Source organism: Achroia grisella, unplaced genomic scaffold (assembly GCF_030625045.1).
Source record: "Achroia grisella isolate CSIRO2021 unplaced genomic scaffold, CSIRO_AGI_Agris_v1 utg971, whole genome shotgun sequence".
Classification (NCBI taxonomy): Eukaryota; Metazoa; Arthropoda; class Insecta; order Lepidoptera; family Pyralidae; genus Achroia; species Achroia grisella.
The window spans coordinates 773,123-797,926 of NW_026713077.1; the positions used below are offsets into that span (position 1 = coordinate 773,123).

The 24,804-nt window shown below is 33.9% G+C and overlaps 2 protein-coding genes across 2 annotated transcripts in view; both read right to left on the bottom strand.

Annotated features, from left to right (window-relative positions):
* The window catches only part of LOC131854250 (uncharacterized), a 185,965-nt gene extending 170,274 nt beyond the window's left edge, over nucleotides 1-15,691 (bottom strand). The window contains exon 1 of the mRNA XM_059205381.1: nucleotides 15,400-15,691. The gene's annotated coding sequence lies outside the window, so the exon portion shown is untranslated. The remainder of the gene's footprint in view (nucleotides 1-15,399) is intronic.
* A 2,120-nt stretch (nucleotides 15,692-17,811) lies between these two features.
* LOC131854174 (E3 ubiquitin-protein ligase MYLIP) overlaps nucleotides 17,812-24,804 on the bottom strand; it is a 38,475-nt gene continuing 31,482 nt past the window's right edge. Inside the window, exons 3-6 of the mRNA XM_059205304.1 lie at nucleotides 22,510-22,726; nucleotides 20,379-20,558; nucleotides 19,525-19,652; nucleotides 17,812-19,109 (exon numbers count right to left, since the gene is read on the bottom strand). Coding sequence (XP_059061287.1) covers nucleotides 19,004-19,109; nucleotides 19,525-19,652; nucleotides 20,379-20,558; nucleotides 22,510-22,726 — 631 coding nt within the window. The 3' untranslated portion in view covers nucleotides 17,812-19,003. The remainder of the gene's footprint in view (nucleotides 19,110-19,524; nucleotides 19,653-20,378; nucleotides 20,559-22,509; nucleotides 22,727-24,804) is intronic.

Genomic DNA, 24,804 nt, shown 5'->3' on the forward strand with positions numbered 1-24,804 from the left:
ACGTCTAACCACTCTAATTGCCTTGCGTGCTGTCAAACTCACACACAGTAAATATTTACCAAGCGTAAAACCAGTAATTGATTACATATTTCGCATCACATATTTAAACATCCTCGGTGGTCTTGCGGTTAAGCACAACGCTTTAAATTCGATGGTCGCGGGTTCGATTTCAGTGTGAGGACACGGTACAAACATTTGAATTCATGAGCTTTTTTGTATCCATCTGCATGTTTTCTATTTTTTTTATACTACTATAGTGGCAAAACGGCATATGGCCCATCTAATGGTAAATGGTTACCGTAGCCTATGGATGCCTGAAACACCAGGGATGTCACGTGCGCGTTGTCGGCCTTTAAGAAACCTTAATATACCCTTCTTGAAAAACCCCATGCTGTAGTCTCGTGAGAAAACTCGGCGCAGGAAGTTCATTCCACAACCTAAGTGTACGCGGAAGTGAATTGTCCAGGATTATTATTATTTTATTAATAAATATCCTTGTTATCCAACGTACTTGTCATGGCTCGTTATGTTGGTAGGAAGGCCGGGGGGCATTAATTATTAAATCCGCATAACCACCGGCGGATGTAACGCTGCGGAATTGTTCAGGCGGGCGGATGTAACCTGTAGTCGTCAGGGATGCCAACCGTTCGAGGATACTCGTATAAATACAAGATTTTATATTACAGATTAGGGCATTTTGACCCTCATACAACTTTGTACAAGATTTTGAAATACTAAAATCAGTTAAAATACTATAATTATTTTATACAATAGTATAAATACGTATATAATTAAGAATAACTCAAAAAGTACTGGTCATCAAGCATTAACTTTTAAATAAATAAAAAAAACCGGGTCGTCACAACAAAGTTCAGACGTAATACATACAAAAATGAGACCAACTCCTTTAAAGTGAATAAAAAAACGATTAGACGATTTAAGAATCACAAAAACAAGTCCATAAAATATTTCCGGAAAACAGCTCGAAACGCTGCCAGTTAAGCCACATCCCGTCCGCAGACAGCGGCCGAAGCCCGCGTATCCAAGGCCATTAATCCGTCAGTGTCAGCCCCTGATGAATCGCTCCATCCTGGTATTAACTGTCAGACATCCACGAAAGTATATCATCGTAGGTATAGTCCTAGTTGGTATAGCGCTTGTTCGAACAAATGACGAATGAAGCGGATTATATACCTCGCGATAGATATATCTATGATAGGGTTAAAAATGGAAACAAAAAATTTTATTTATTTATTTTAACTAGTGATCGCTCAATTGTTTCTTTAAATTATAAATTTCAACATTAATAAGTTCCTATTGTCAAGGACTATATATATGCGTGTGTGTCAAATACATATATATAGATATATAGTGTGTGTGTGTTTCCAGTGTTTCTTTTGATTTGATTTAATGTATTTTTCGTGCATAAAGTTAAAAAAACATTTGCATTCTGCATTCCTTCTCTATATAAACTATAAGACGAAATTTCATTCTCCCCTATCCACGAAATTTTCGTAAAAAGGGGTACAAACGTATTAATATATAGATTTCAATAAATAAGAAGCAATAAATTTTCTATATAAATGAACTCTACCGACTCATCTACTTTTGTCTCCATTTATTTTCATAATTCTATTGAGCAATCATTATACAGATTAGAAGGATCTGTTTGCAAATGAAATCGCATCGAATATATTATACAGTAGATATTTACAACTTGATAAATGCTTGTGGGAACCGGTCTGGTCGGGTTACGAACACTGATTAGATTATTTACTTTAACAAAATCGCAATATCTTATACTAGTGGTCAATCTATTCTCCCAAATTTGAATTTAAATATTAATATGTTATTTGTAAACCAATACAAGCTAATTTGAAACTAATAAGAGCTAAGTTTTTATCAGTTCTTCTTAGCTCGAAAGCACTCCGAACTGATGTTATATTTAACATATCATAAGAGTCAATAATCACGTACAACGGCTCAGGAGATGCTGATTGCTGAAAATGGAGTCTAACCTACAAGAATCTGTAATATATCTACATGAATAAAGATATTTTGATTTGATTTGATTGACTTAAGTGTACTAATCAATATTGGATAGATTAGATAATATATATTCGGCTGTATTTACCTTTTAATAACGTTATCAAAGATTTATTCACAGATTAAGTTTGTTTATATTTTGGTACAATATATTTACATTTTTACCGTTTTTATTTAAAATGATCGCGTTTTATAAGAATATCGTTTGACATCAATGGATATCAATTTGATCGGTTCCAGTCAGTCTGCAGTTCGTGCGACAAAACGTTAAAATTACACAGTTTAATGGCGTCGTAGCGTGATGTTTAATAGCCTATAATCTTCCTTAATAACTGGGCTATCAAATGCAAAAAGTTTTTTAATGCGACTGGTAGTTGCAGCAATACGCGCATTTATCGTTTTATTATATGCATCTTTATATATAAACAAATAAATAAAATTTAGGAGTCTGTTTGTAATTTCAAATTAACAACTTTGCACACAATGCATATCAAAGTATTACGTTCTTACATCAAAAAAAATCTTTTTCCATCTCTGAAACGGCTGGATTGACTTCGACGGAACTGTCACTCGCAGATAGCTATTGTTATAAGTAGCTCAAGGTACTTTAGAAATATTTTTAGAAATATTAATTTTAATAAAAAAAAAGTTAATTTAGCACTCGCTGGCCTTTCTTCAGATGGTCTTGGGTTGAATTCCTCGCACAGTAAGACTTGTATTCATGAGTGTGATTGTTTATATCAGGCTGGGTATTTTCTATGTATATTATGTATGTGTATTTACAAGAAAAAATATTTATACATTTATATCAGTTGTCTAGTAGGTATCCATAACACAAGCATGTTTTAGCTTGTGACAATGTGGCGCTGTGTCGATTATCTTGAGATATTATTGCATTTGAATTATACATACACATACAAAAGTGTCTACGGATCGAATCTGTCAGAGATTAGTTTGGCACCGTATATTATTCGGACCTTCTCACGCACACAAACATGTCGAAGCAATCAACTAAACTGGCCTACACACATGCCAATTTGTCAGAATCCGACAGATCAGTTGCCAAATCATTAGAGGGATTTTTCAAATTATTATAATGCTGTTGGATGCAACTGGCCTTTACAGCTTCACCGAACGATAGGGGCGAGTGCAGATGGCACTCCAAACCCGCGGAAGGAGGCCAACTCCCGCTTGACGGATACGACTTTAGTCTGATGACACTGTCTTTACGTTGGTTTCTTCAGAAAAGTCTACATAAAGCTAAACAAATTAAGGGAATACATTAATTAATAACCTCGAAGTTTAATATATAATAATATATACATTTAAAAATAAATTAAATGAAGGAGACAACAGAAAAATAAAGTTCTCCGTAGCTTTATGGCCACGTATGCGGCACATTTCTTTTATTGGTATATTTACTTTCTTTGTACTTTTATTCTATATGTTTATTTAAATTTTAATTGGTGAATGATTGTGAGGAATTTATCAATTTATCTATATAAAGTTAAAACGTTCATCGCACGACGTAAGTGTAACGTTTGTTCGTACGAGCGATAACCTATTGGGACGCCACCTTACACTCTCGTTTTGAACAAAATGACAAGTGTGTCCCGTTATTTGTTAACACTGAGAGTGTACGTTACCTTAGCTGTGTGATGATATTATTTTATGTAATTGGAATAGCAAACAAGCTGACTGTACCCACCGGATGGTAGGTGGTAACCGTGGTCTATATACATGAACGTACGGACGTTATTATATGACACCTGCGATACCATGGTTTGCCATTCCAGAGAACTAAGATGTCATGTCTCTTACCCTGTAATTTCACTGCTTAATCTGCATACTACAACCTAAATACAGCAAACAAAGCAAGCTGTTAGGCGATTGAAATAGATTAAATAATACACGGGACTTGTAACTACTATAAATAATATGATATCTCCGGACAATTCGCACAGCGCCAACTAGACCCAAGCTAACCCAAGCTAAACTAGCTGGCCCTTGTCTTATGGGTACCAGAGAACGGCTGATACAAATACGTGGATACATTAGTATACATATAAAACACCCAGGCCGATACAAACAATCGTACTCATGAACACAAATGTTTGCGAGGAATCGAACCGACAATCGGAAGTAAGACGGTGATAAACCGCTAGACCACCGAGACCGAGTAGCACATGCTCTACTTAGTAGGTGAATTATCTGTGGATATTTATTTCATTATTTCCATGCACCACCCAATCCTTATCCGAGTTAAAAAAAATCAATTACACCATCGACAAAAGAATTTGTCACGTTTCACAGTTCAGTGACCGCGACTGAATTTGAATACGTTTCGCCTATGGCTATAAAAAAAGGGCATCCAATGGTCCGTCCGTGCGTCGACTGAAAGGGTCGCAGTTGTGCGAGGGAGAGCCAGGTGCGTTATGCAGGTGTAATGCCATCGGTAGACATTGAAATACTTAATACCACTTACAGGCAGAAAATAATGGTATCAAGGTAATATATTTATATTGTATACTAGCTGTGCCCGCGAGTTCGTCCGCGTGGAAAAGGCGACAAGTGACGGATTTCCATACTTAGGGCTAAATTTTTTACAGACTTTGAATATCATATTTATTTATATTTAAACAACAGCCTAAATAAGTTTCAAGCATCTAGATTTAAAATTGACGATACATTACATTTCATCGCCCCTTTCAACCCCTTATTTCGTATTAAAAAATAGCTTATGTCCTTTTGCATGGTCTAGACTATCTATGGACCAAATTACATTTAAATCGGTTGAGTATTTATAGCGTGAAAGTGCGACAGACACAGAGTTGTTGTTGTAAATTAAGTAGTCCTAAAGTAAGCAGAGCTTGTATGCGGAATTGATCCCGCGATCATCGGAAGCAAGACGGTGAATTAAACATCTAGACCACCGAGGTAATATGTACCTATATTTACGTAGAGCCCCTTATAGGATAGAGCAAGTTTCCCTATAACACCAGGACCTGGCAATACAAGTATGTCGTCGGGACCCGTCCTTCGTGACAGGGCGTGTGCATATAGAATGCGTGCTGCGCGAACATTGTTGCATACCACAATGAGCCAGATGACCAAATCGAGACAGTTGGCAGTAACCAGTCAAATGTATCGACGCAGACATGAGTGGATTTCAAGACATTAAAAAAAAAACTATCTTTTCGACTGCATATTTTTTGTATGATCTGTACAAATATATAAAATTGAATTGTTTGTTTGTAACTACAAATTAACAGATAACTAAATGGATAAAGTATATAGGGTAATAAATATTATATAAAAAAAAATCCTGTTTAATAATAATATTATATAAAAATAATCTCTGATACTGCTGTCCCTAGTAAATAGCTAATAATATAAAGAGTAAGTAATTTGGGCTACTTTTATTTTAATAATATTATTTAGATAAACATAAAAACAGTTAAATTCCACGCGGCAGCTTTTCACTATATGCATAAAAGTATATATATGGTATTTACGTCAAAAAATAATTCAAAATTTTTTTGTCCAGCAGTCAGTCAGTTCTTCTCAATGTATGAAACGGCTGGATCGATTTTGTGGGGACTTTCACTTGGAGATAACTAATGTCTGTAAGCAGTAACTTATGTATCTTTTATTTTAGAAAAAATATTTATTTCTGTAGGTTTCAGCAAGTATTTACTACTAATAAAGAAGATATTATAATAATTACTGAAAACGGACATGGGAACATTTCAGTATTTTTATTTACTTAAGTTTAAAAAAAGTTACATACGACGCACACGAAGCCGCAGGTAACAGCTAGTATTAAATAAATAAGACATTATCAAGATTATTGAAAACAAACGAGGGACACTTGATACGGCACGATGTACTTATAAACATTACCAGTGAATGAAAGATAGAGATGAGGAAAACCAAAATACAGTTATATCAAGCAGATTAAGGAAAAAGTCGTGTCATATCAATATTTGATGTGGGATCGTAGTGAGTACCAAAAGTTCTACCCACAACAGCAGTCCGTAAATGTATACAAATAAATTACATTGAAGCGTCTGTTTGTAATTTCAAATTAACATCATTTCACTAAATGATGTTATGACGACCTCGGTGGTCCAGCGGTCTAGTGCACCGCTTTACGACCGATGGTCGCGGGTTCGATTCCTCGCACGGCACAAACATTTGTATTCATGAGTATGATTGTTTGTATCTGTCTGGGTGTTTTCTATGTATAATATGTATATATTTACAAAGAAAAACAAAAAATATCTATGTATATATATTAGTTATCTAGTAACCCATAACACAAGCTTTAGCTAGCTTAACTTGGGTCTAGATGGCGCTGTGTGAATTGTCCTGAGATTAATATTATTATTATAAATGATAGATATATTTTTGTGATGAATACTTCGCTGATTAAATGCCAAAAGGGCCACAACGCAAAAAAAACTGAAACTATTTCCAAAAATAGTATCTAAATCGTTAAAATTTTTATATAAAAAAAAGACACCCATGATTCTAGAGCTAACACATTGATATACCACTTATAGATATCACAGTGAAAATTTTGATGAGCTCTCCTGTAAAATTTACCGTTTGCGTCACGTGCCCCTTTGGCATTTAATCAGCGATTTGTGGTCTCAAACGACGACATTAAACAAAATAATACAGTAATGACACCAAAAACATACATAGATTGTAGTAGAAATACCGATAAATTAAATTAAATTGGGAAGTAATTATCCAGGCGTAACTGGCGTACTCCTTGAGAACTTGAAAGCGCCAGGCCAGGCTATTTCAACTAACTTCATGCTCATGCTTATCACCTATCACAAGTACCTCTTCAGTTTACAGAGTTAAGAAGGGTGCGCGCGCAATAAAACGTTACTATTAAGTGGCTTATGTTATGGACCAAATTTCATGAAGTTTATTTCGTGATTAACTATGTTTGCGGTTTCACATACGTGATATTTATAGCCCGTGTTAACCTGATGTATAAGCTATTAGAGCAAGAGCCCACGACTGCCAGACATACGTCATTTTAATAAACGTGAAAGTTCTTGTATGTGTGTCCCCAACACAGGTAAGAACGATCCCCAAATATGAAACCTGGATCGTGGTTCCTTTGGCAGGTACCAGGTAACAAAGGTGTAAAAAAAATCATACCAAATTCGTTATTTTAAGAAACTCCATATTTTCATATATTGTTCGTAGCACTATTATAACTTGCGCTGCTCATTGCCAGACACGTAGTGTGGTTCCATCCCCCCGCCGGACCCCCCTAAACTATACTATTTTAGAAATAAACTTACGTCATTTTAATAAAGCTGAAATTTATATATATTATTGAGAGTTCTCTCAAACTGAGTTTCCTAAATTGCCAGACAGTTTTCTTGGTTCCTTATCATACCAGACTCATTGAAACCGTATATTGAGTAACAACGGTGTATACAATTTCATATCAAATTCGTTATTTTAAGATGCTCCATTTTTTCACATATTGCTCGTAACAGTATTATAACTTGCTCTGCTCATTGCCAGACCCTTAGTGTGGTTCCAACCCCCGCCGGACCCCCTAAACTATACTATTTTATAAATAAACTTACGTCATTTTAATAAAGCTGAACTTTATATATATTATTGAGAGAACTATTAAACTGAGTTTCCTAAATTGCCAGACAGTTTTCTTGGTTCCTTATAATACCAGACTCATTGAAACCGTATATTGGGTAACAACGGTGTATACAATTTCATATCAAATTCGTTATTTTAAGATGCTCCATTTTTTCACATATTGCTCGTAACAGTATTATAACTTGCTCTGCTCGTTGCCAGACCCTTAGTGTGGTTCCAACCCCCCGCCGGACCCCCCAAACTATACTATTTTATAAATAAATTTACGTTATTTTAATAAAGCTGTAATTTATATATATTATTGAGAGTTCTATTAAACTGAGTTTCCTAAATTGCCAGACAGTTTTCTTGGTTCTTTATCCTACCAGACTCATTGAAACCGTATATTGGGTAACAACGGTGTATACAATTTCATATCAAATTCGTTATTTTAAGATGCTCCATTTTTTCACATATTGCCCGTAACAGTATTATAACTTGCTCTGCTCGTTGCCAGACCCTTAGTGTAGTGCCAACCCCCGCCGAACCCCCTAAACTATACTATTTTATAAATAAACTTACGTCATTTTAATAAAGCTGAAATTTATATATATTATTGAGAGTTCTCACAAACTGAGTTTCCTAAATTGCCAGACAGTTTTCTTGGTTCCTTATCCTACCAGACTCATTGAAACCGTATATTGGGTAACAACGGTGTGAACAATTTCATACCGAATTCGTTATTTTAAGATGCTCCATTTTTTCACATATTGCTCGTAACAGTATTATAACTTGCTCTGATCGTTGTCGAACCAAGAAAACTGTCTGGCAATTTAGGAAACTCAGTTTAATAGTTCTCTCAATAACATATATAAAGTTCAGCTTTATTAAAATAACGTAAATTTATTTATAAAATAGTATAGTTTGGGGGGGTCCGGCGGGGGGTTGGAAACACACTAAGGGTCTGGCAATGAGCAGAGCAAGTTATAATACTGTTACGAGCAATATGTGAAAAAATGGAGCATCTTAAAATAACGAATTTGATATGAAATTGTATACACCGTTGTTACCCAATATACGGTTTCAATGAGTTTGGTAGGATAAGGAACCAAGAAAACTGTCTGGCAATTTAGGAAACTCAGTTTAATAGTTCTCTCAATAATATATATAAGGTTCAGCTTTATTAAAATGACGTAAGTTTATTTATAAAATAGTATAGTTTAGGGGGGTCCGGCGGGGGGTTGGAACCACACTAAGGGTCTGGCAATGAGCAGAGCAAGTTATAATACTGTTACGAGCAATATGTGAAAAAATGGAGCATCTTAAAATAACGAATCTGATATGAAATTGTATACACCGTTGTTACCCAATATACGGTTTCAATGAGTTTGGTAGGATAAGGAACCAAGAAAACTGTCTGGCAATTTAGGAAACTCAGTTTAATAGTTCTCTCAATAATATATATAAGGTTCAGCTTTATTAAAATGACGTAAGTTTATTTATAAAATAGTATAGTTTAGGGGGGCCCGGCGGGGGGTTGGAACCACACTAAGGGTCTGGCAATGAGCAGAGCAAGTTATAATACTGTTACGAGCAATATGTGAAAAAATGGAGCATCTTAAAATAACGATTTTGATATGAAATTGTATACACCGTTGTTATCCAATATACGGTTTCAATGAGTCTGGTAGGATAAGTAACCAAGAAAACTGTCTGGCAATTTAGGAAACTCAGTTTGAGAGAACTCTCAATAATATATATAAATTACAGCTTTATTAAAATAACGTAAATTTATTTATAAAATAGTATAGTTTGGGGGGGTCCGGCGGGGGGTTGGAACCACACTAAGGGTCTGGCAACGAGCAGAGCAAGTTATAATACTGTTACGAGCAATATGTGAAAAAATGGAGCATCTTAAAATAACGAATTTGATATGAAATTGTATACACCGTTGTTACCCAATATACGGTTTCAATGAGTTTGATAGGATAAGGAACCAAGAAAACTGTCTGGCAATTTAGGAAACTCAGTTTAATAGTTCTCTCAATAATATATATAAAGTTCAGCTTTATTAAAATGACGTAAGTTTATTTATAAAATAGTATAGTTTAGGGGGGTCCGGCGTGGGGTTGGAACCACACTACGTGTCTGGCAATGAGCAGCGCAAGTTATAATAATGCTACGGAACAATATGTGAAAAAATGGAGCATCATAAAATAATGAATTTGACATGAAATTGTATACACCGTTGTTATCCAATATACGGTTTCAATGAGTCTGGTATTATAAGGAACCAAGAAAACTGTCTGGCAATTTAGGAAACTCAGTTTGAGAGAACTCTCAATAATATATATAAATTTCAGCTTTATTAAAATGACGTAAGTTTATTTACAAAATAGTATAGTTTAGGGGGTCCGGCGGGGGCTGGAACCACACTAAGGGTCTGGCAATGAGCAGGGCAAGTTATAATACTGTTACGAGCAATATGTGAAAAAATGGAGCATCTTAAAATAACGAATTTGATATGAAATTGTATACACCGTTGTTACCCAATATACGGTTTCAATGAGTCTGGTATTATAAGGAACCAAGAAAACTGTCTGGCAATTTAGGAAACTCAGTTTGAGAGAACTCTCAATAATATATATAAATTTCAGCTTTATTAAAATGACGTAAGTTTATTTATAAAATAGTATAGTTTAGGGGGGTCCGGCGGAGGGTTGGAACCACACTACGTGTCTGGCAATGAGCAGCGCAAGTTATAATAATGCTACGAACAATATGTGAAAAAATGGAGCATCTTAAAATAATGAATTTGACATGAAATTGTATACACCGTTGTTATCCAATATACGGTTTCAATGAGTCTGGTAGGATAAGTAACCAAGAAAACTGTCTGGCAATTTAGGAAACTCAGTTTGAGAGAACTCTCAATAATATATATAAATTTCAGCTTTATTAAAATGACGTAAGTTTATTTACAAAATAGTATAGTTTCGGGGGGTCCGGCGGGGGGCTGGAACCACACTAAGGGTCTGGCAATGAGCAGAGCAAGTTATAATACTGTTACGAGCAATATGTGAAAAAATGGAGCATCTTAAAATAACGAATTTGATATGAAATTGTATACACCGTTGTTACCCAATATACGGTTTCAATGAGTTTGGTAGGATAAGGAACCAAGAAAACTGTCTGGCAATTTAGGAAACTCAGTTTAATAGTTCTCTCAATAATATATATAAGGTTCAGCTTTATTAAAATGACGTAAGTTTATTTATAAAATAGTATAGTTTAGGGGGGTCCGGCGGGGGGTTGGAACCACACTACGTGTCAGGCAATGAGCAGAGTAAGTTATAATGCTGTTACGAGCAATATGTGAAAAAATGGAGCATCTTAAAATAATGAATTTGACATGAAATTGTATACACCGTTGTTATCCAATATACGGTTTCAATGAGTCTGGTATTATAAGGAACCAAGAAAACTGTCTGGCAATTTAGGAAACTCAGTTTGAGAGAACTCTCAATAATATATATAAATTTCAGCTTTATTAAAATGACGTAAGTTTATTTACAAAATAGTATAGTTTAGGGGGTCCGGCGGGGGCTGGAACCACACTAAGGGTCTGGCAATGAGCAGGGCAAGTTATAATACTGTTACGAGCAATATGTGAAAAAATGGAGCATCTTAAAATAACGAATTTGATATGAAATTGTATACACCGTTGTTACCCAATATACGGTTTCAATGAGTCTGGTATTATAAGGAACCAAGAAAACTGTCTGGCAATTTAGGAAACTCAGTTTGAGAGAACTCTCAATAATATATATAAATTTCAGCTTTATTAAAATGACGTAAGTTTATTTATAAAATAGTATAGTTTAGGGGGTCCGGCGGGGGGTTGGAACCACACTAAGGGTCTGGCAATGAGCAGAGCAAGTTATAATACTGTTATGAGCAATCTGTGAAAAAATGGAGCATCTTAAAATAACGAATTTGATATGAAATTGTATACACCGTTGTTACCCAATATACGGTTTCAATGAGTCTGGTATGATAAGGAACCAAGAAAACTGTCTGGCAATTTAGGAAACTCAGTTTGAGAGAACTCTCAATAATATATATAAATTTCAGCTTTATTAAAATGACGTAAGTTTATTTCTAAAATAGTATAGTTTAGGGGGTCCGGCGGGGGATGGAACCACACTACGTGTCTGGCAATGAGCAGCGCAAGTTATAATAGTGCTACGAACAATATATGAAAATATGGAGTTTCTTAAAATAACGAATTTGGTATGATTTTTTTTACACCTTTGTTACCTGGTACCTGCCAAAGGAACCACGATCCAGGTTTCATATTTGGGGATCGTTCTTACCTGTGTTGGGGACACACATACAAGAACTTTCACGTTTATTAAAATGACGTATGTCTGGCAGTCGTGGGCTCTTGGGCTATATTTTATTGTAAAGTTTCATTAAAATTCATTCAGTAGTTTTTGCATGAAAGAATAACAAACATAATGGATGATATTATCTATTTGACGGGCTCGGTTGTTTAGCGGCATAGGACACCGCTTTTCATCCAATGGTCGCGGGTTAGATTCCTCATTTGTATTCTGTGTGTGTGATTGCTTATATCGATCTGGGTGTTTTTTAATGAATAAAAAAATATATATCTAAGTATTTATATCAGTCGTCTACTACGCATAAGACAAGCTCTACTTACCGTGCGACTAGATGGCGCTGTGTTAATTGTCTAGGGTTATTATAAATTATTATTATTATAAATCTATCCATACTAACTTCAGTGTTAATGATATTAATAATTAAAAAAAAAAATCATAGTAACACATTTTGGAGAGGGGTGGGGAACACCCAGCCTTAATCCAGAAACATGCCCTATTACATTACAACCCATAAACAAAACGTGGTCACATTTCACTGAGAATGGTTTTGTTTTAATTTTAAAATAATGTAATTGAATACTATACTTCCTCAATGTTGTAAGTTTCATTTACAAATCTTAATTATACATTATATCAAGTTACTCATACAATATTGCTTAGCATTGTAAAATATCACCTGCAACCACATGTGTAAGTACATGGCTTTGGTATAAGGCTTGTAATGAGAATGAAACTATATAACATATATTTTCAATTTTATGTTTATGTAATAGAAATTACAGAGTACTACTATCCATCAGATAATAATCATCGCCTATATATTATAAATAATAAGTTAAGCCAATTCATTTCAATTGAATCTGTTTACAAAACTGAATGTTAGGAATATTAAAATATAATATAAAAAAAGTTGACAAAAAATATCCTACATGAATACATTATTCTTGATTTGATAAGCATACCATGTGATAGGGATACTAAAGAACTAGCCTAAATTACTCCTTATTACGTCAGTTTCCTGCCAAAAAAAGTCCCATCAAAATCGGCCCAGCTATTTCAGAGATTAGCCGAAAAAAACAGAGACAAAAATTGTAAAATTGTTATTTTGGTGTTTTTACCATATTTATATTCACATACATGTTGTAAGAAACAGTTATTTCAATATTACAAACAGACACTCCAATTTTATTTATATGTATGTATAGATATATAGATAATGTAATATAATTACACACTAATGGTTCCTAATTATTGAATTAAAATAGTTATAAACTTATATGTTCCCTAGAAAAGCTAATATATAGGTTCTGTTGTTAATAAGGGTCCAAACTCAAAATTATTTATTAACACACCACCCTCCAGTCTCTCATACACATAGCACCATCTAGTTAAACTAGCTACATGAGAAGAACAGGCAAGAAACTCAAATGGTATATTTTTAATGTTATTATCTATCCTTGCCTTTATCATGGTACCAAAGTAAAAAAATACCAATCTTTTACAAATACTGCTATTACGCTGTTCCAATGGATTTTATAAAAAGGCAAATAATTTTATTGCAAGCTGACTATAATAGACAGTACATACATATCAGACATAATAGACAGTTTAGCATTAAACAAAGCAGCACCCACGAAAGACCTCTCAGTTTATTGAATATTTTGTTTAATACCATGAATGTTTAATTTGTTTTTCGTCAAGTACAAATAGAATACTGGACAAATCATAATCTAAGTTGTACACATGAATGTTTAATTTGTTTTTCGTCAAGTACAAATAGAATACTTGACAAATCATAATCTAAGTTATACACATGTTGCAAACTCTTTGCACATTTTTATATATTTATTTTTCTACCAATTTTAAATGTATTTTCTTTTAGAATTGTCATATATTTTATTGTCACTTTTTGCCTACAACCGTTTGTACACGTACCTATCTTCATTATAAGTATTTTCCATTTTCTATCCATTGTTTGATTTACATTACACATACAGTCCACTCATTCTATCACCTACAACACATATAATTAAATTTACTAATTTAAAAATAAATTATTACTTAATAATGAGGATATATTATTTATTAATATTCTGTATTTATTGCTATCCCTAGTTGTTATTATTAAGATCATAATTTTTCATTAATAACATTTTTATTAATCTAAGAAAGAAAAAAGTTACTGTTATTTTAATGGGAGTGATTATTTTCATGTCATTGTAAATAATGGTAGCCATCAACCATAGATTGTTTTCTATCAAATAATTTTAATTTTAATTCCTATAAAAAGTGGTGATACATCCAGTTAAAACTTTCAAAATAGGGATAAATCTAATTTTAACAAAATTTACTTTGTTTACCTTATTGTACAATTGTATTGAAACAGAATATAACTAAACCTCTACAGGCCTATTTATATCTTTGGCTAACTCTCCGGGGACGTGGGGCAGGGGTTGTAACATTGTTAACATAAAATATTTTCCAAAAATTAAATTATAGAATATTAGGAAAATTAGGAATAAAAGATATATAAAATGCAAATAAAAAATCTACAAAACTACTGATATTACAAATGTGAGTATTTGTATGTTTATACAAATATAAAGAAAAGTAAACAGATTCTTATGAAATCCGCTACAGAGATAGATCTTATCCTGAGATCATCCACAGATGACATTTTAACAGAATTCTTGTGAGCAATAATGCAAAATAGACTGTGTTCAGAAATAGTTCTAAACAATTTAATAATATAGGTACTAGTTATGTTATAAGAAATCTAAGGACTAAATGACAGAGTGACTTATATCAAGACACTGCTAAAACATTGGGTACAGTAACATAAATTTTTCGCATAGACTTTTCGCGTATCATTTGATTTGATTTGTTTGGTTAATAAAATGTTATGAATAATTATAAAATTTTATTCACCAAACAAATCTATTAAAACTTAAAAAGAACTAAGAAAATGCCCCAAAAATTAGATAATTTCCAAATTTTAATATTCGTGCTATAAGTCGAGGTAGAGGACAAAGATTCATAAATATTTTCAAGTGCATCACCTGATGCTTCGAATTAATAAAAGTCATCGAAAACGTGGCGTGATTTAGACTATTTCAACGCATGTTTTTGATAAAATAAACCAACAGCAGTGTCGTGAGAAGCGAACAGCTGCTGCGGGCGTCGGAGCCGGCTCGCCGGCGCCTCTCTCGGCCCGCCACGCCACTAACAAATACCCGATATAGTCAAATAGGTTACAGCGAACTTTTCATGAGCATTTTGAACCCAACGATGGTCCCCAGGGAAAAAATAAAACACTCACCTATTGTAACAGGTATCATCCAACAACAAGCGTCATAGCGATCCAAAAAGAATAATCACTGCATAAATAATCACAATTCAACACTGAACATTTTGTAAGACATCCAACGCAATATTGCACTAAAGATTTTATAACCATCGATAACTCATAACAAAAAGCACGTAAACTTTTGTATAACACAAACACAAAAACGATATATATAAAAAGTTATTATCACAAATATAAACGGAATATCACACAAACGGATATCACTTTTCTACATGTCCTTGCGTTCACATAAATTGGCAGCCATCTTGCGTTCATGCGAATAAAAAAATGTTGCCAGTTGCTGAAATAAATTTTCCCTTAAATTTGTGGTCTATAGTCTATGCTCAAATATGTTTGTTCGAACCAACGTTATAATGAACATATATTATATCGCCATTATGTTCTCTTCAATATTTATGTTTAAATTATATATAAAAAAATATTTTTAATTATGATTATTTCTTTTTTGGATGATTACGCGGTACAGAAGATTGTAAAGAAATTATTTTGACATAATTAAAAATTTAACGCCGCTCCGTTTTAACTATTAATAAAGTTTATTAATAGTACAACTGCGATGAATTTTTAAGGTTTATTTTTTGTGAATTCAAAAATACTAAAATATTTATAACAGTGTTCAATTTATTTGCAAAACACGCAACAAACATTTATTTCTGATTTTTATACAAATTACGACGAACAGACAAAAAAATTGTTAAAACTATACTTAATACATAAAATAACGAAAAAAATTCAATTTAGTATCATCAAATTGCAGTGAGGTAGTCCAAATATTGAGGAATTTTAGTATGATCGGCAGTAGTAGCAGACTCTTAAGCTACAAAACCATCGTCTTTTAGAGCTTAAGAGCCTACTCATCTGCTGACTGCATCATCATCTTTTCATTTCAGAGAAAAAAGAAGAATTAAACTAAGATATAGTTTTATACACTAAGAACCAATCTAAAAAGATGCCATGAATATAGCTAGTGCGGTCAATTTGAATCTTTTTTCAAATTAATAATAAATATAATTGTTAATTTTTTTAATCAATTAAAAAAATGTAAACGGACTATTATAAGTACCGTATTATTAGTTGTTCACCTATAGTAGCAACATTTTTCCGATTCATAGATAATTTCCTTTTTTGCTCTTTTGAATTCGTAAAGCAAAGAATTGTAGATCATACGGCCTAATGAAGAAATATAAAAAATATCACTCTAGGATATAAATGACCATTTTATGATGTTTTACAATATGTTTTGAAAACATGATTTAACTTATTATTGATAAGTAAGATTCCTTATATGTGTCATAACTTAGTTCCATTTTTAACCACAAGTGGCGCTAAAATCGTATTATTTACAATTCTCTTACGTTTTCTTGTTGTTACAGCACGCACAATACAAAATGGCGGGTAGGTATGAGCAAATACAAATATTTGTTGTTATCATTAGGTGTGCTGTTAATACAAATGTATTTGTAATAGTAAGATGTAAATATCTCTAGGTAGATTGTGGGGATAAATACATGTCTATGTAAAGTATTTTTTTTATGGTTGATAATGAAATGATGCTTCCATCTGCGATAATGGTTGATAATATGAGCATGAAATCAGATCAGTTAGCTCATCTTGGTAAATAGCAATTTACCACGATTGTTTCTATGGAGAACCGCATGGAGGTCTACATGGTTACATATATACATGGTACAACTTGTTTCCCCCCATGTCATGTATTTATTTGACTTGACTTCTTGCCATCCTATCGTCCTCCTTAGTCGGTAATCGTGTACACGCCGCCGCCAGTACATACCATAAGAGAAAGCCGGTGCACCACTCCATATGATTGAGCGGTAGTCTTTTTCGGTGTTTTATTGGTTTATAAAGACTTATAAGGACCTAGTACACTATGCTACCTAACATAACAAGATATAGATTACTGTTTAAGAAGCTATTATGTTATTGACGGACATTTACTGTAATGTTAATATTATGTTATCTTACACAATTTGTATTGTTTTGGATGAATATATACATAAATAATAATCAATCACTAAATCATTGTTACATAGGTACTTTAATTGAACACCTACTTAATTATAAAGTTCCATTGATTATGTTGTAAGTAATCCCTTGACGGTTCCTTGTTACTAATTATAATAATATCTGAGGGCAATTCACACAGCGCCATCTAGTCTTAAGCTAAGAGGCAACTTGTGTGCGTGACGAATTCGACAGGATACACGACGGTTCCCTGTGAAAGCGTGTGGTCGACCACACGCTTTCACACTGACTTTGTATTTGGTGGGTTTTAGAAACAATTATACATGTTGCTACTGATAGGTAATGTTTGTTCCATTAAAATAAAACAACATAGTACTGTATGTAAGTTCATTTTTATTCCATAGATCAACTCTTTTTTTTTTTTGTTATTCTTTACTTATTGTTAATTACTTACAGACCATAGGTCTTACGAATTTTAACTTAAAATAATTAATTACCGTAAAACTTTATTTGTTAAAATAAAAATAAAGATTTTTTTATTATCAACATAAAAAAAGAAAAACAGTTTCGTCTCTGCAAAGGCAAGAATATAAAAAATGCAATTTCTCGCTCCCTGTTCCTCTCCCAGTAAATTTAGATATTTAACAAACATTTTTAGTAGAAGTATTAAAATTACCGCGCCTTCTAAAACGAAGGATTTAAAACTTACTTTCAAATTTAATTCTATGCTACTGTTATTACGGTTTCAATTTGACGTACCTATTTAACTGTTATCTTTAAAAAATGAAACTAAAGAATAAGTACCAATTAAATAATACAATCATTTTTGTAATTGGAATGCAGTGTATAGATTAACATTAACAATCCCGAATACAGATAATCAATAAAGAAAAAAAAATGCACATTTATGAACATAAACTGAAAGTCAAGTTCTGACTAGCATAAACAATCACACTCACTGTAGTTCTATAATAAGAGTTCACTCAATACACGCCACCCGAGTTCAACACATCCAATTCTAATGAAGGATCTAAATTTATGCAATTAAAAATCAAAAATAACACCACCATAATAAAAACCAATTCATTTACAAACAGACCAATTCGATGACATAACTAGACACAGTTTATAAGAAAGGACAAAAGGCATTTTGAAAATGGAATCATAACATTTTATTTTTAATAATTACCTTTAAATTGATTATTGAAAAATGAATTGCAATATATGTATAGATTTTATATAAATACAGGCTGTATGGTATATAAACCTTTGTCTGTCTATATAGCTAATTAAAAAACACTAGCATTGATTTTTTAATTTTATATTATAAATTTTTGAATATGGAATAATGACTTTATATTTTTTTAATACATGTAGATAATATAAAAAATTGTAAGGCCTTTCTTCTAAACTGTTTCAAATCAACATTAATTAAGATCCTTATTAGACAAAATCAATGGTACACAGACCCCGTCAACTTATAACTCCCTGTCCAACCGTTAGTTAAAGTAACTAGTAAAATTCCGATCCGGATGTCATATTGCTTTGTCCATCAAATCGTTAGTATTGTGTATCATTTAACAATAATACTCGTGTTCGCCATCTTCTGGTACTCCACTGGGAAGAATATATGCAACGCGCTCTCTATTTCACTGCGGCATAGAGGACAACGATTGCATCTGAAACAATACATATATAAATGTTATTTTAAATGATTTAAAACAGATAAATATTTTTTACAATAATAATATCTCGGGATAATTCACACAGCGCCTTCTAGTTGCAGGTTAAGCAAAGCTTGTGTTATGGGTACTAGACAACTGATATAAATATATAGTTTTTTTTTTTAATATATACATAATATATATAGAATAATCACAGACCGAAACAAACAATTATATTCATCAATATATTTGTTCGTAAAAAAATCTATACTGTGTCATTACTTCCGGTTTTTTGAGAATGTGGGACGTAAGATGGCGGCCTATGAACAGTGACTCGGACTAAGAGAGCGTCATACGAGCAGTCCGCCGAAACGGACGAGTTGTGAGCAAGTTTCTAATAATAGATATATAGACAATTTAAATTTATTACCTGGGTGCGCATTCTCCGCAGCAGACGACGTGTCTACACGGAAGAAACACGGTTTCCATCCCGTTGTCCATACACACACGACACGCCAGCGTCTCGCCACCGCCGCTTCGTGATCTTGAGCGGAACTCCTGTAACAACAAAACGAAATGAAAATTAGAATAACTTATTTATATAATACTAACATAGAAATAACCTTTAATCATATAAACTTAACATAAGCACTTTTGTATAGTCACATGTATATTTTACCACTCATTCGGAATGCAGACTCAACACAAGAAGAACAATTAAGTGTGAGAATCTTTTTCGTTCGCGTTTCTATCTTTAAATGTACACGTAAAAACAGACACGAGAACTGTAGTACACTCTTTCTTCGAGAACCAATTCTCGCGTGAAAGAGGGTATGTGTAAAGACAGATAATTAATAATAAATAAATAAACAACTTGGTAGCCATTCCCCAGACCTAAGAATAGATTGAATAGAATATTAATATTCTTTGTTCAAATAAAATTAAGAAGCACTGTTGAATATAAGAAATGATGAGTGCGTACCGTATTAGAGACTAAAATACCATCCTTATCATGTGGATCAATGGCGGTTCCGTTCGTGAGAACACGCGAACGGGAATTATTATTATTAATATAATTTTTGCCTTGCCATTGTGAAATCTTCCAGCAGTGGTATTTCCGAGTGGATGCGATATTGAAACAATAAAGAAAAGAGCTTATTCCTTCATAAAAGGCCGGCAACCACTTGCAATTCTCCTTGTGTTGCGGGTGCTCATGCGGTAATCACTTACCATCAGGTGAGCCGCAAGCTCGTTTGTGCCCTATGCTAAGAGAGTAGTCCCTACCTTGTTGTCGTTGCTGGCGCTGGATCGTCTCCTGGGGCGCGGCTCGTGCGCGGCGACGAGCGCGTGCGCGTGCTTTGCGCGTCGCGCTCGGTCGTGCACCTCGCGGCACGTGCGCCGGATGTCGAACACGTAGCGGCGGCCCAGCGTCGACGAGTCGTTGAAGATCGACGCTATTGTACCCTGCGGACCACACAAACATTAGTTTTTATAATACAACGTTCGCAAACAAACATATGTTGTAAACGGTCTAAGTAATCTGCTTTAAACGGACCATCTGATGGTAAACCGTTATCGTAGACTATGGACGGATCCGGCTCGAAGGACTATTGATGGGTTCTTACTCCTCGAATAATCAAGCTTGTGTACAAACTGTACTATACCATACTATGTATATTTTTAAAGTTCTAAACTTTAAATTATAAATATATACATGTTTACAAAGTATGAAATTAATCTCTTCGGCTGTCTGTACGCTTGTATCTTTCAAACTACGCAACGTATTTTAATGCAGTTTTAGTAATAGATAGAGTGTTTCAAGAGGAAGGTTTAAATGTATTATAAAAGTACCGTGCGACGCCGGAGCGTGTAGCTAGTATAAACAAAACCTACACGTAATTATAAATGATCTTAATATTAAACTGTAATAATGCTATTATTACGCGATGTGATAGTAAAAATATCAATAGTTAATTCTTAATCTGCTTTATCATAATCAAATAAATTGAATCCACGGCCTATCTACCCGATAGCGAGTAGTTAAGCTATATCCCGGATCTGCCACTTGGTAATATAACAAAATGACGCATCGAGACAAATTTTTATATCATTATTAGACATCCAGACAAGTACTTTAAATTATGTTAGATATAGGCTAAATGATGGCCTCAATGGTCAAACGGTGTAGGACTGCTTACTTCCAATGTTCGCAGGTTCGATGTCTAGCACGGTATAAAAATTTGTATTCATGAGTATGATTGTTTGTATCGGTCTGGGTGTTTTCTATGTATATTCGTAATTACGAAAAATAAATATGTATTTGTATCAGTTGTCTAGTACACATAACACAAGATTTCCTGCAAAATATCTTTCGAGTATTATCATCATCTGCTTCTTCCTTATCCCATTTATTTGTGGTCGGCGTAATATGTTTTTCTCTTCCATTCATCCCTGTTCGCAGTCATCTCGTTATTTACTTTTTTTCTTACCACATCATGTTTAATACAGTCCAACCATTTCTTTTTCGGCCTTCCTCAACCCTTATAAGCATCTTGAAAAAATTATATTCTAAATTCAATTGGGTTTCTACACTATGATGTTGTTATACAATGTATGTAACAAAATCGTCAACTTTTTAGTGCACGATGTATGCAACGTGCAAAACATATTGGTTATTCCGTGCACGTTGTTAAAACCGTGCGGTGCTATGACGCGGCTCGAATAATTTATTAAAAAAAGACGACTCAAAGTTCACCGGATTTGTGAAAACAAAGTAAAGTTAACATACAGCCGAACATAATGGTCATATAGGCTGTATGAACTTGTATCTTTGCCTTTCTATTCGTACATAAAAAAATACTACTGTTAACTAATTAATATTCATGTAACTGACAATTAATATTGTTCAGGTACGTAGTTTGGTGAGTCATGCATCGTTCGGAATTATATTATCACCATCATCATCATTTCAATCACTCATTGTCGCAATAAGATAACTGAGTCAGAATTATGTAACCCATGATAATATAAATGGCAAATAATTGTCCTTACAATTGCCATTCTTAGCAAGAAGGCAGATTTAGTGCTAACTAGCTACCTACCCCGGCTTCTCACACACACATATATAAAGCATCCTATTGAATCACACTATCTATTGCTAAAAATTGCATAAATATCCGTTGCATAGTTTAAAAGATCTAAGCGAACAGACAGCGGAATCGACTTCATTTTATACTATGTAAAGATAACTAAAATACATGAAGAGATATTGATTTATTGGAGAAAAGAATGAAAAAATCTGGTAACAATTGTTGAATAGCAAAGGCCAAAGATAGTGCCTTGGGTAACACCCACGTTAGCAGTCGATTGCAGTGACTTGACGATGATGAAAAATAACATTATGTGAGATATCTACCTTGAGATCCCTAATGAACTGTTCAGTGACATCGCTGCGGACTGTCTCGCAGCAGTAGAAGGCGTGCTTCTCAGTGACGGCGCGGTACAACGCGGCCGCTTGGCCCGACGTCGCCATCTTGACGTGTAGTGGTGCTACATTGCCGTCAGCAGTCACGTATGACAGCTGGAAGAACCGGCGGAGTGGTTGCGCCCGATGGATCGCCGTATATGGTATACTGGAATAGAAATGAATTAGAAATTAATATTGCAATATTTGTTATTACCAAAAATTTATCAAGTGAGTAATTGATCTCCCCGTATTTTATTACGTAATTCGTCATATTTTGGAGTTCCTCCCTTCCCTACTAACATGTAACATATTTAACAATACACAAGTAAACCAGTAGAGGATTCGCAATTATTTAAAAAAAAATCTTTAATAAATTTATAGCCTGTGTAATTTTGATGTATAAGCTATATTACTGCAAAGTTTCATCAAAATCCGTTCAGCAGTTTTTACGTGAAAGTGTACCAAACTTTCGCTATTTCGCTATGAATAAGACTGAGCTATTTAAAAATATATGTACAATTGGCGAGGTCACCATAGGTCATTATCTACCAGCTAGCCATTGGGTAAAAACAGAAAACGGTTAAAGGTTATATGCGCAGATTAGTGCAAAAACATTATACGAAATTAAACTCAGTTCTTGACTTAACATTTATAACCTTAAGGCATTACCGAATAACTGCGTAGGTAATGAGTAAGCACATTATCATTATTGCCTCACATAAAACAATTACGTTCATAATTGTACATGTACAATAAAACATTTTTAGGATACCGTACCAAACAGTTACAACCCCATAATGCTGTGAATTGTCCCGATATATTGTTACTTTTAATCTAAACCAAGCGATTTCCAAGCACGTTAATGTCTAGATTCAATTTAGTAGCGGTTTGGTCGCCGAACAGTCTGCACTAGGCTTCCAAGCTACATCCGAGCTCTATTTAATGCCTGATGAAGCCGTTAGAGACGACACGTGTCGCAGTATAAGTGTAGACTCAATAACTATTAGAAAAGGTCGTAACGGTAGTCAAGTTATTTCAGAAATTTGATCACCAATAGAGAAATATTGCTTCCAGTCGAGTTGGGCATGTTTCCGCACTGAATATTTGTGGCCTCACGCATGTTAATTGTAGCGGAATAAAACAAAATAACACAAATGCATTGAGTAGTAGATTATATTTGTTATATATAGATATTTTATTATTTGTTTAAATGTATACGAAACCGGAGTTTTTCCTGACCTGGTTCTAAGCTCATCTTATGTTCCTCCACTCCACACGTTAGAGCAGGCTTGTGCACTACATATATCATTATCATAAAAAAACTCCTTATTTATAAGATTGACTCGCACTTTTCCTGTTTAGATATATATATTGAAACTTGTAATAGTATAGTTAAATCGGCTGTAGATATGTGTAGATGACGTTCTCTGGCCTTTGCACTTCATGTTTTAGTACAAGCAATTTACTTACAAATTTTCATTTTTTTTGCTAAAACATCCTGAACACACAAAGTTGATTACAGTAGGTAGCTACGCTATTGTTTCAATAGGCTTTGTATGTTTTTGTTATACAGCAACGAACGTTAGTAAAGAATAAAAAAAATCTTTATTCAAATTATATTTTTTTTTTTATACCACTTAGGTGGCAAACAAGCATACGGCCCATCTGATGGTAAACGGCTACCGTAGCCTATGGACGCCTGAAACACCAGGGGTGTCACATGCGCGTTGCCGACCCTTAAGAAACCTTAATATACCCTTCTTGAAAACCCCCATGCTGTAGTCTCTCGAGAAAACCTCGGCAGGTAGTTCATTTTAAGTGTACGCAGCTCCTCTGAAACCGCACTGTACGAGACCACTTAGGTTCCAGCGTGTGGGGATGAATTCCCTGTCGATGGCGAGCGGTGCGATGGTAAAAGGTAGCCGTAGGCATCATGTCAAACAAATTTAAGTAAGTACGTTTTAATAGTCATAGTTACTTTTTCATCTACCACTCATTTCGAAAGCTGTGTCATCTCAACGAAGAAACTAAAAATTTGCATGTTGCTCTTGAAAATAATTGTTGTAACTTTACATTTTTAAGTAACAAAATGCAGTAACTCATTAGAGTCAAAATATTATTGACTTGTTCACGAGTATGACGGATGAGTAGGTAGTTATCTATCTCTTATTAACTATATATATCTAAGTTTTGTATAATTACAATTATTCTAGATTGCTGTTCTATTTATAATATATAGTTTAC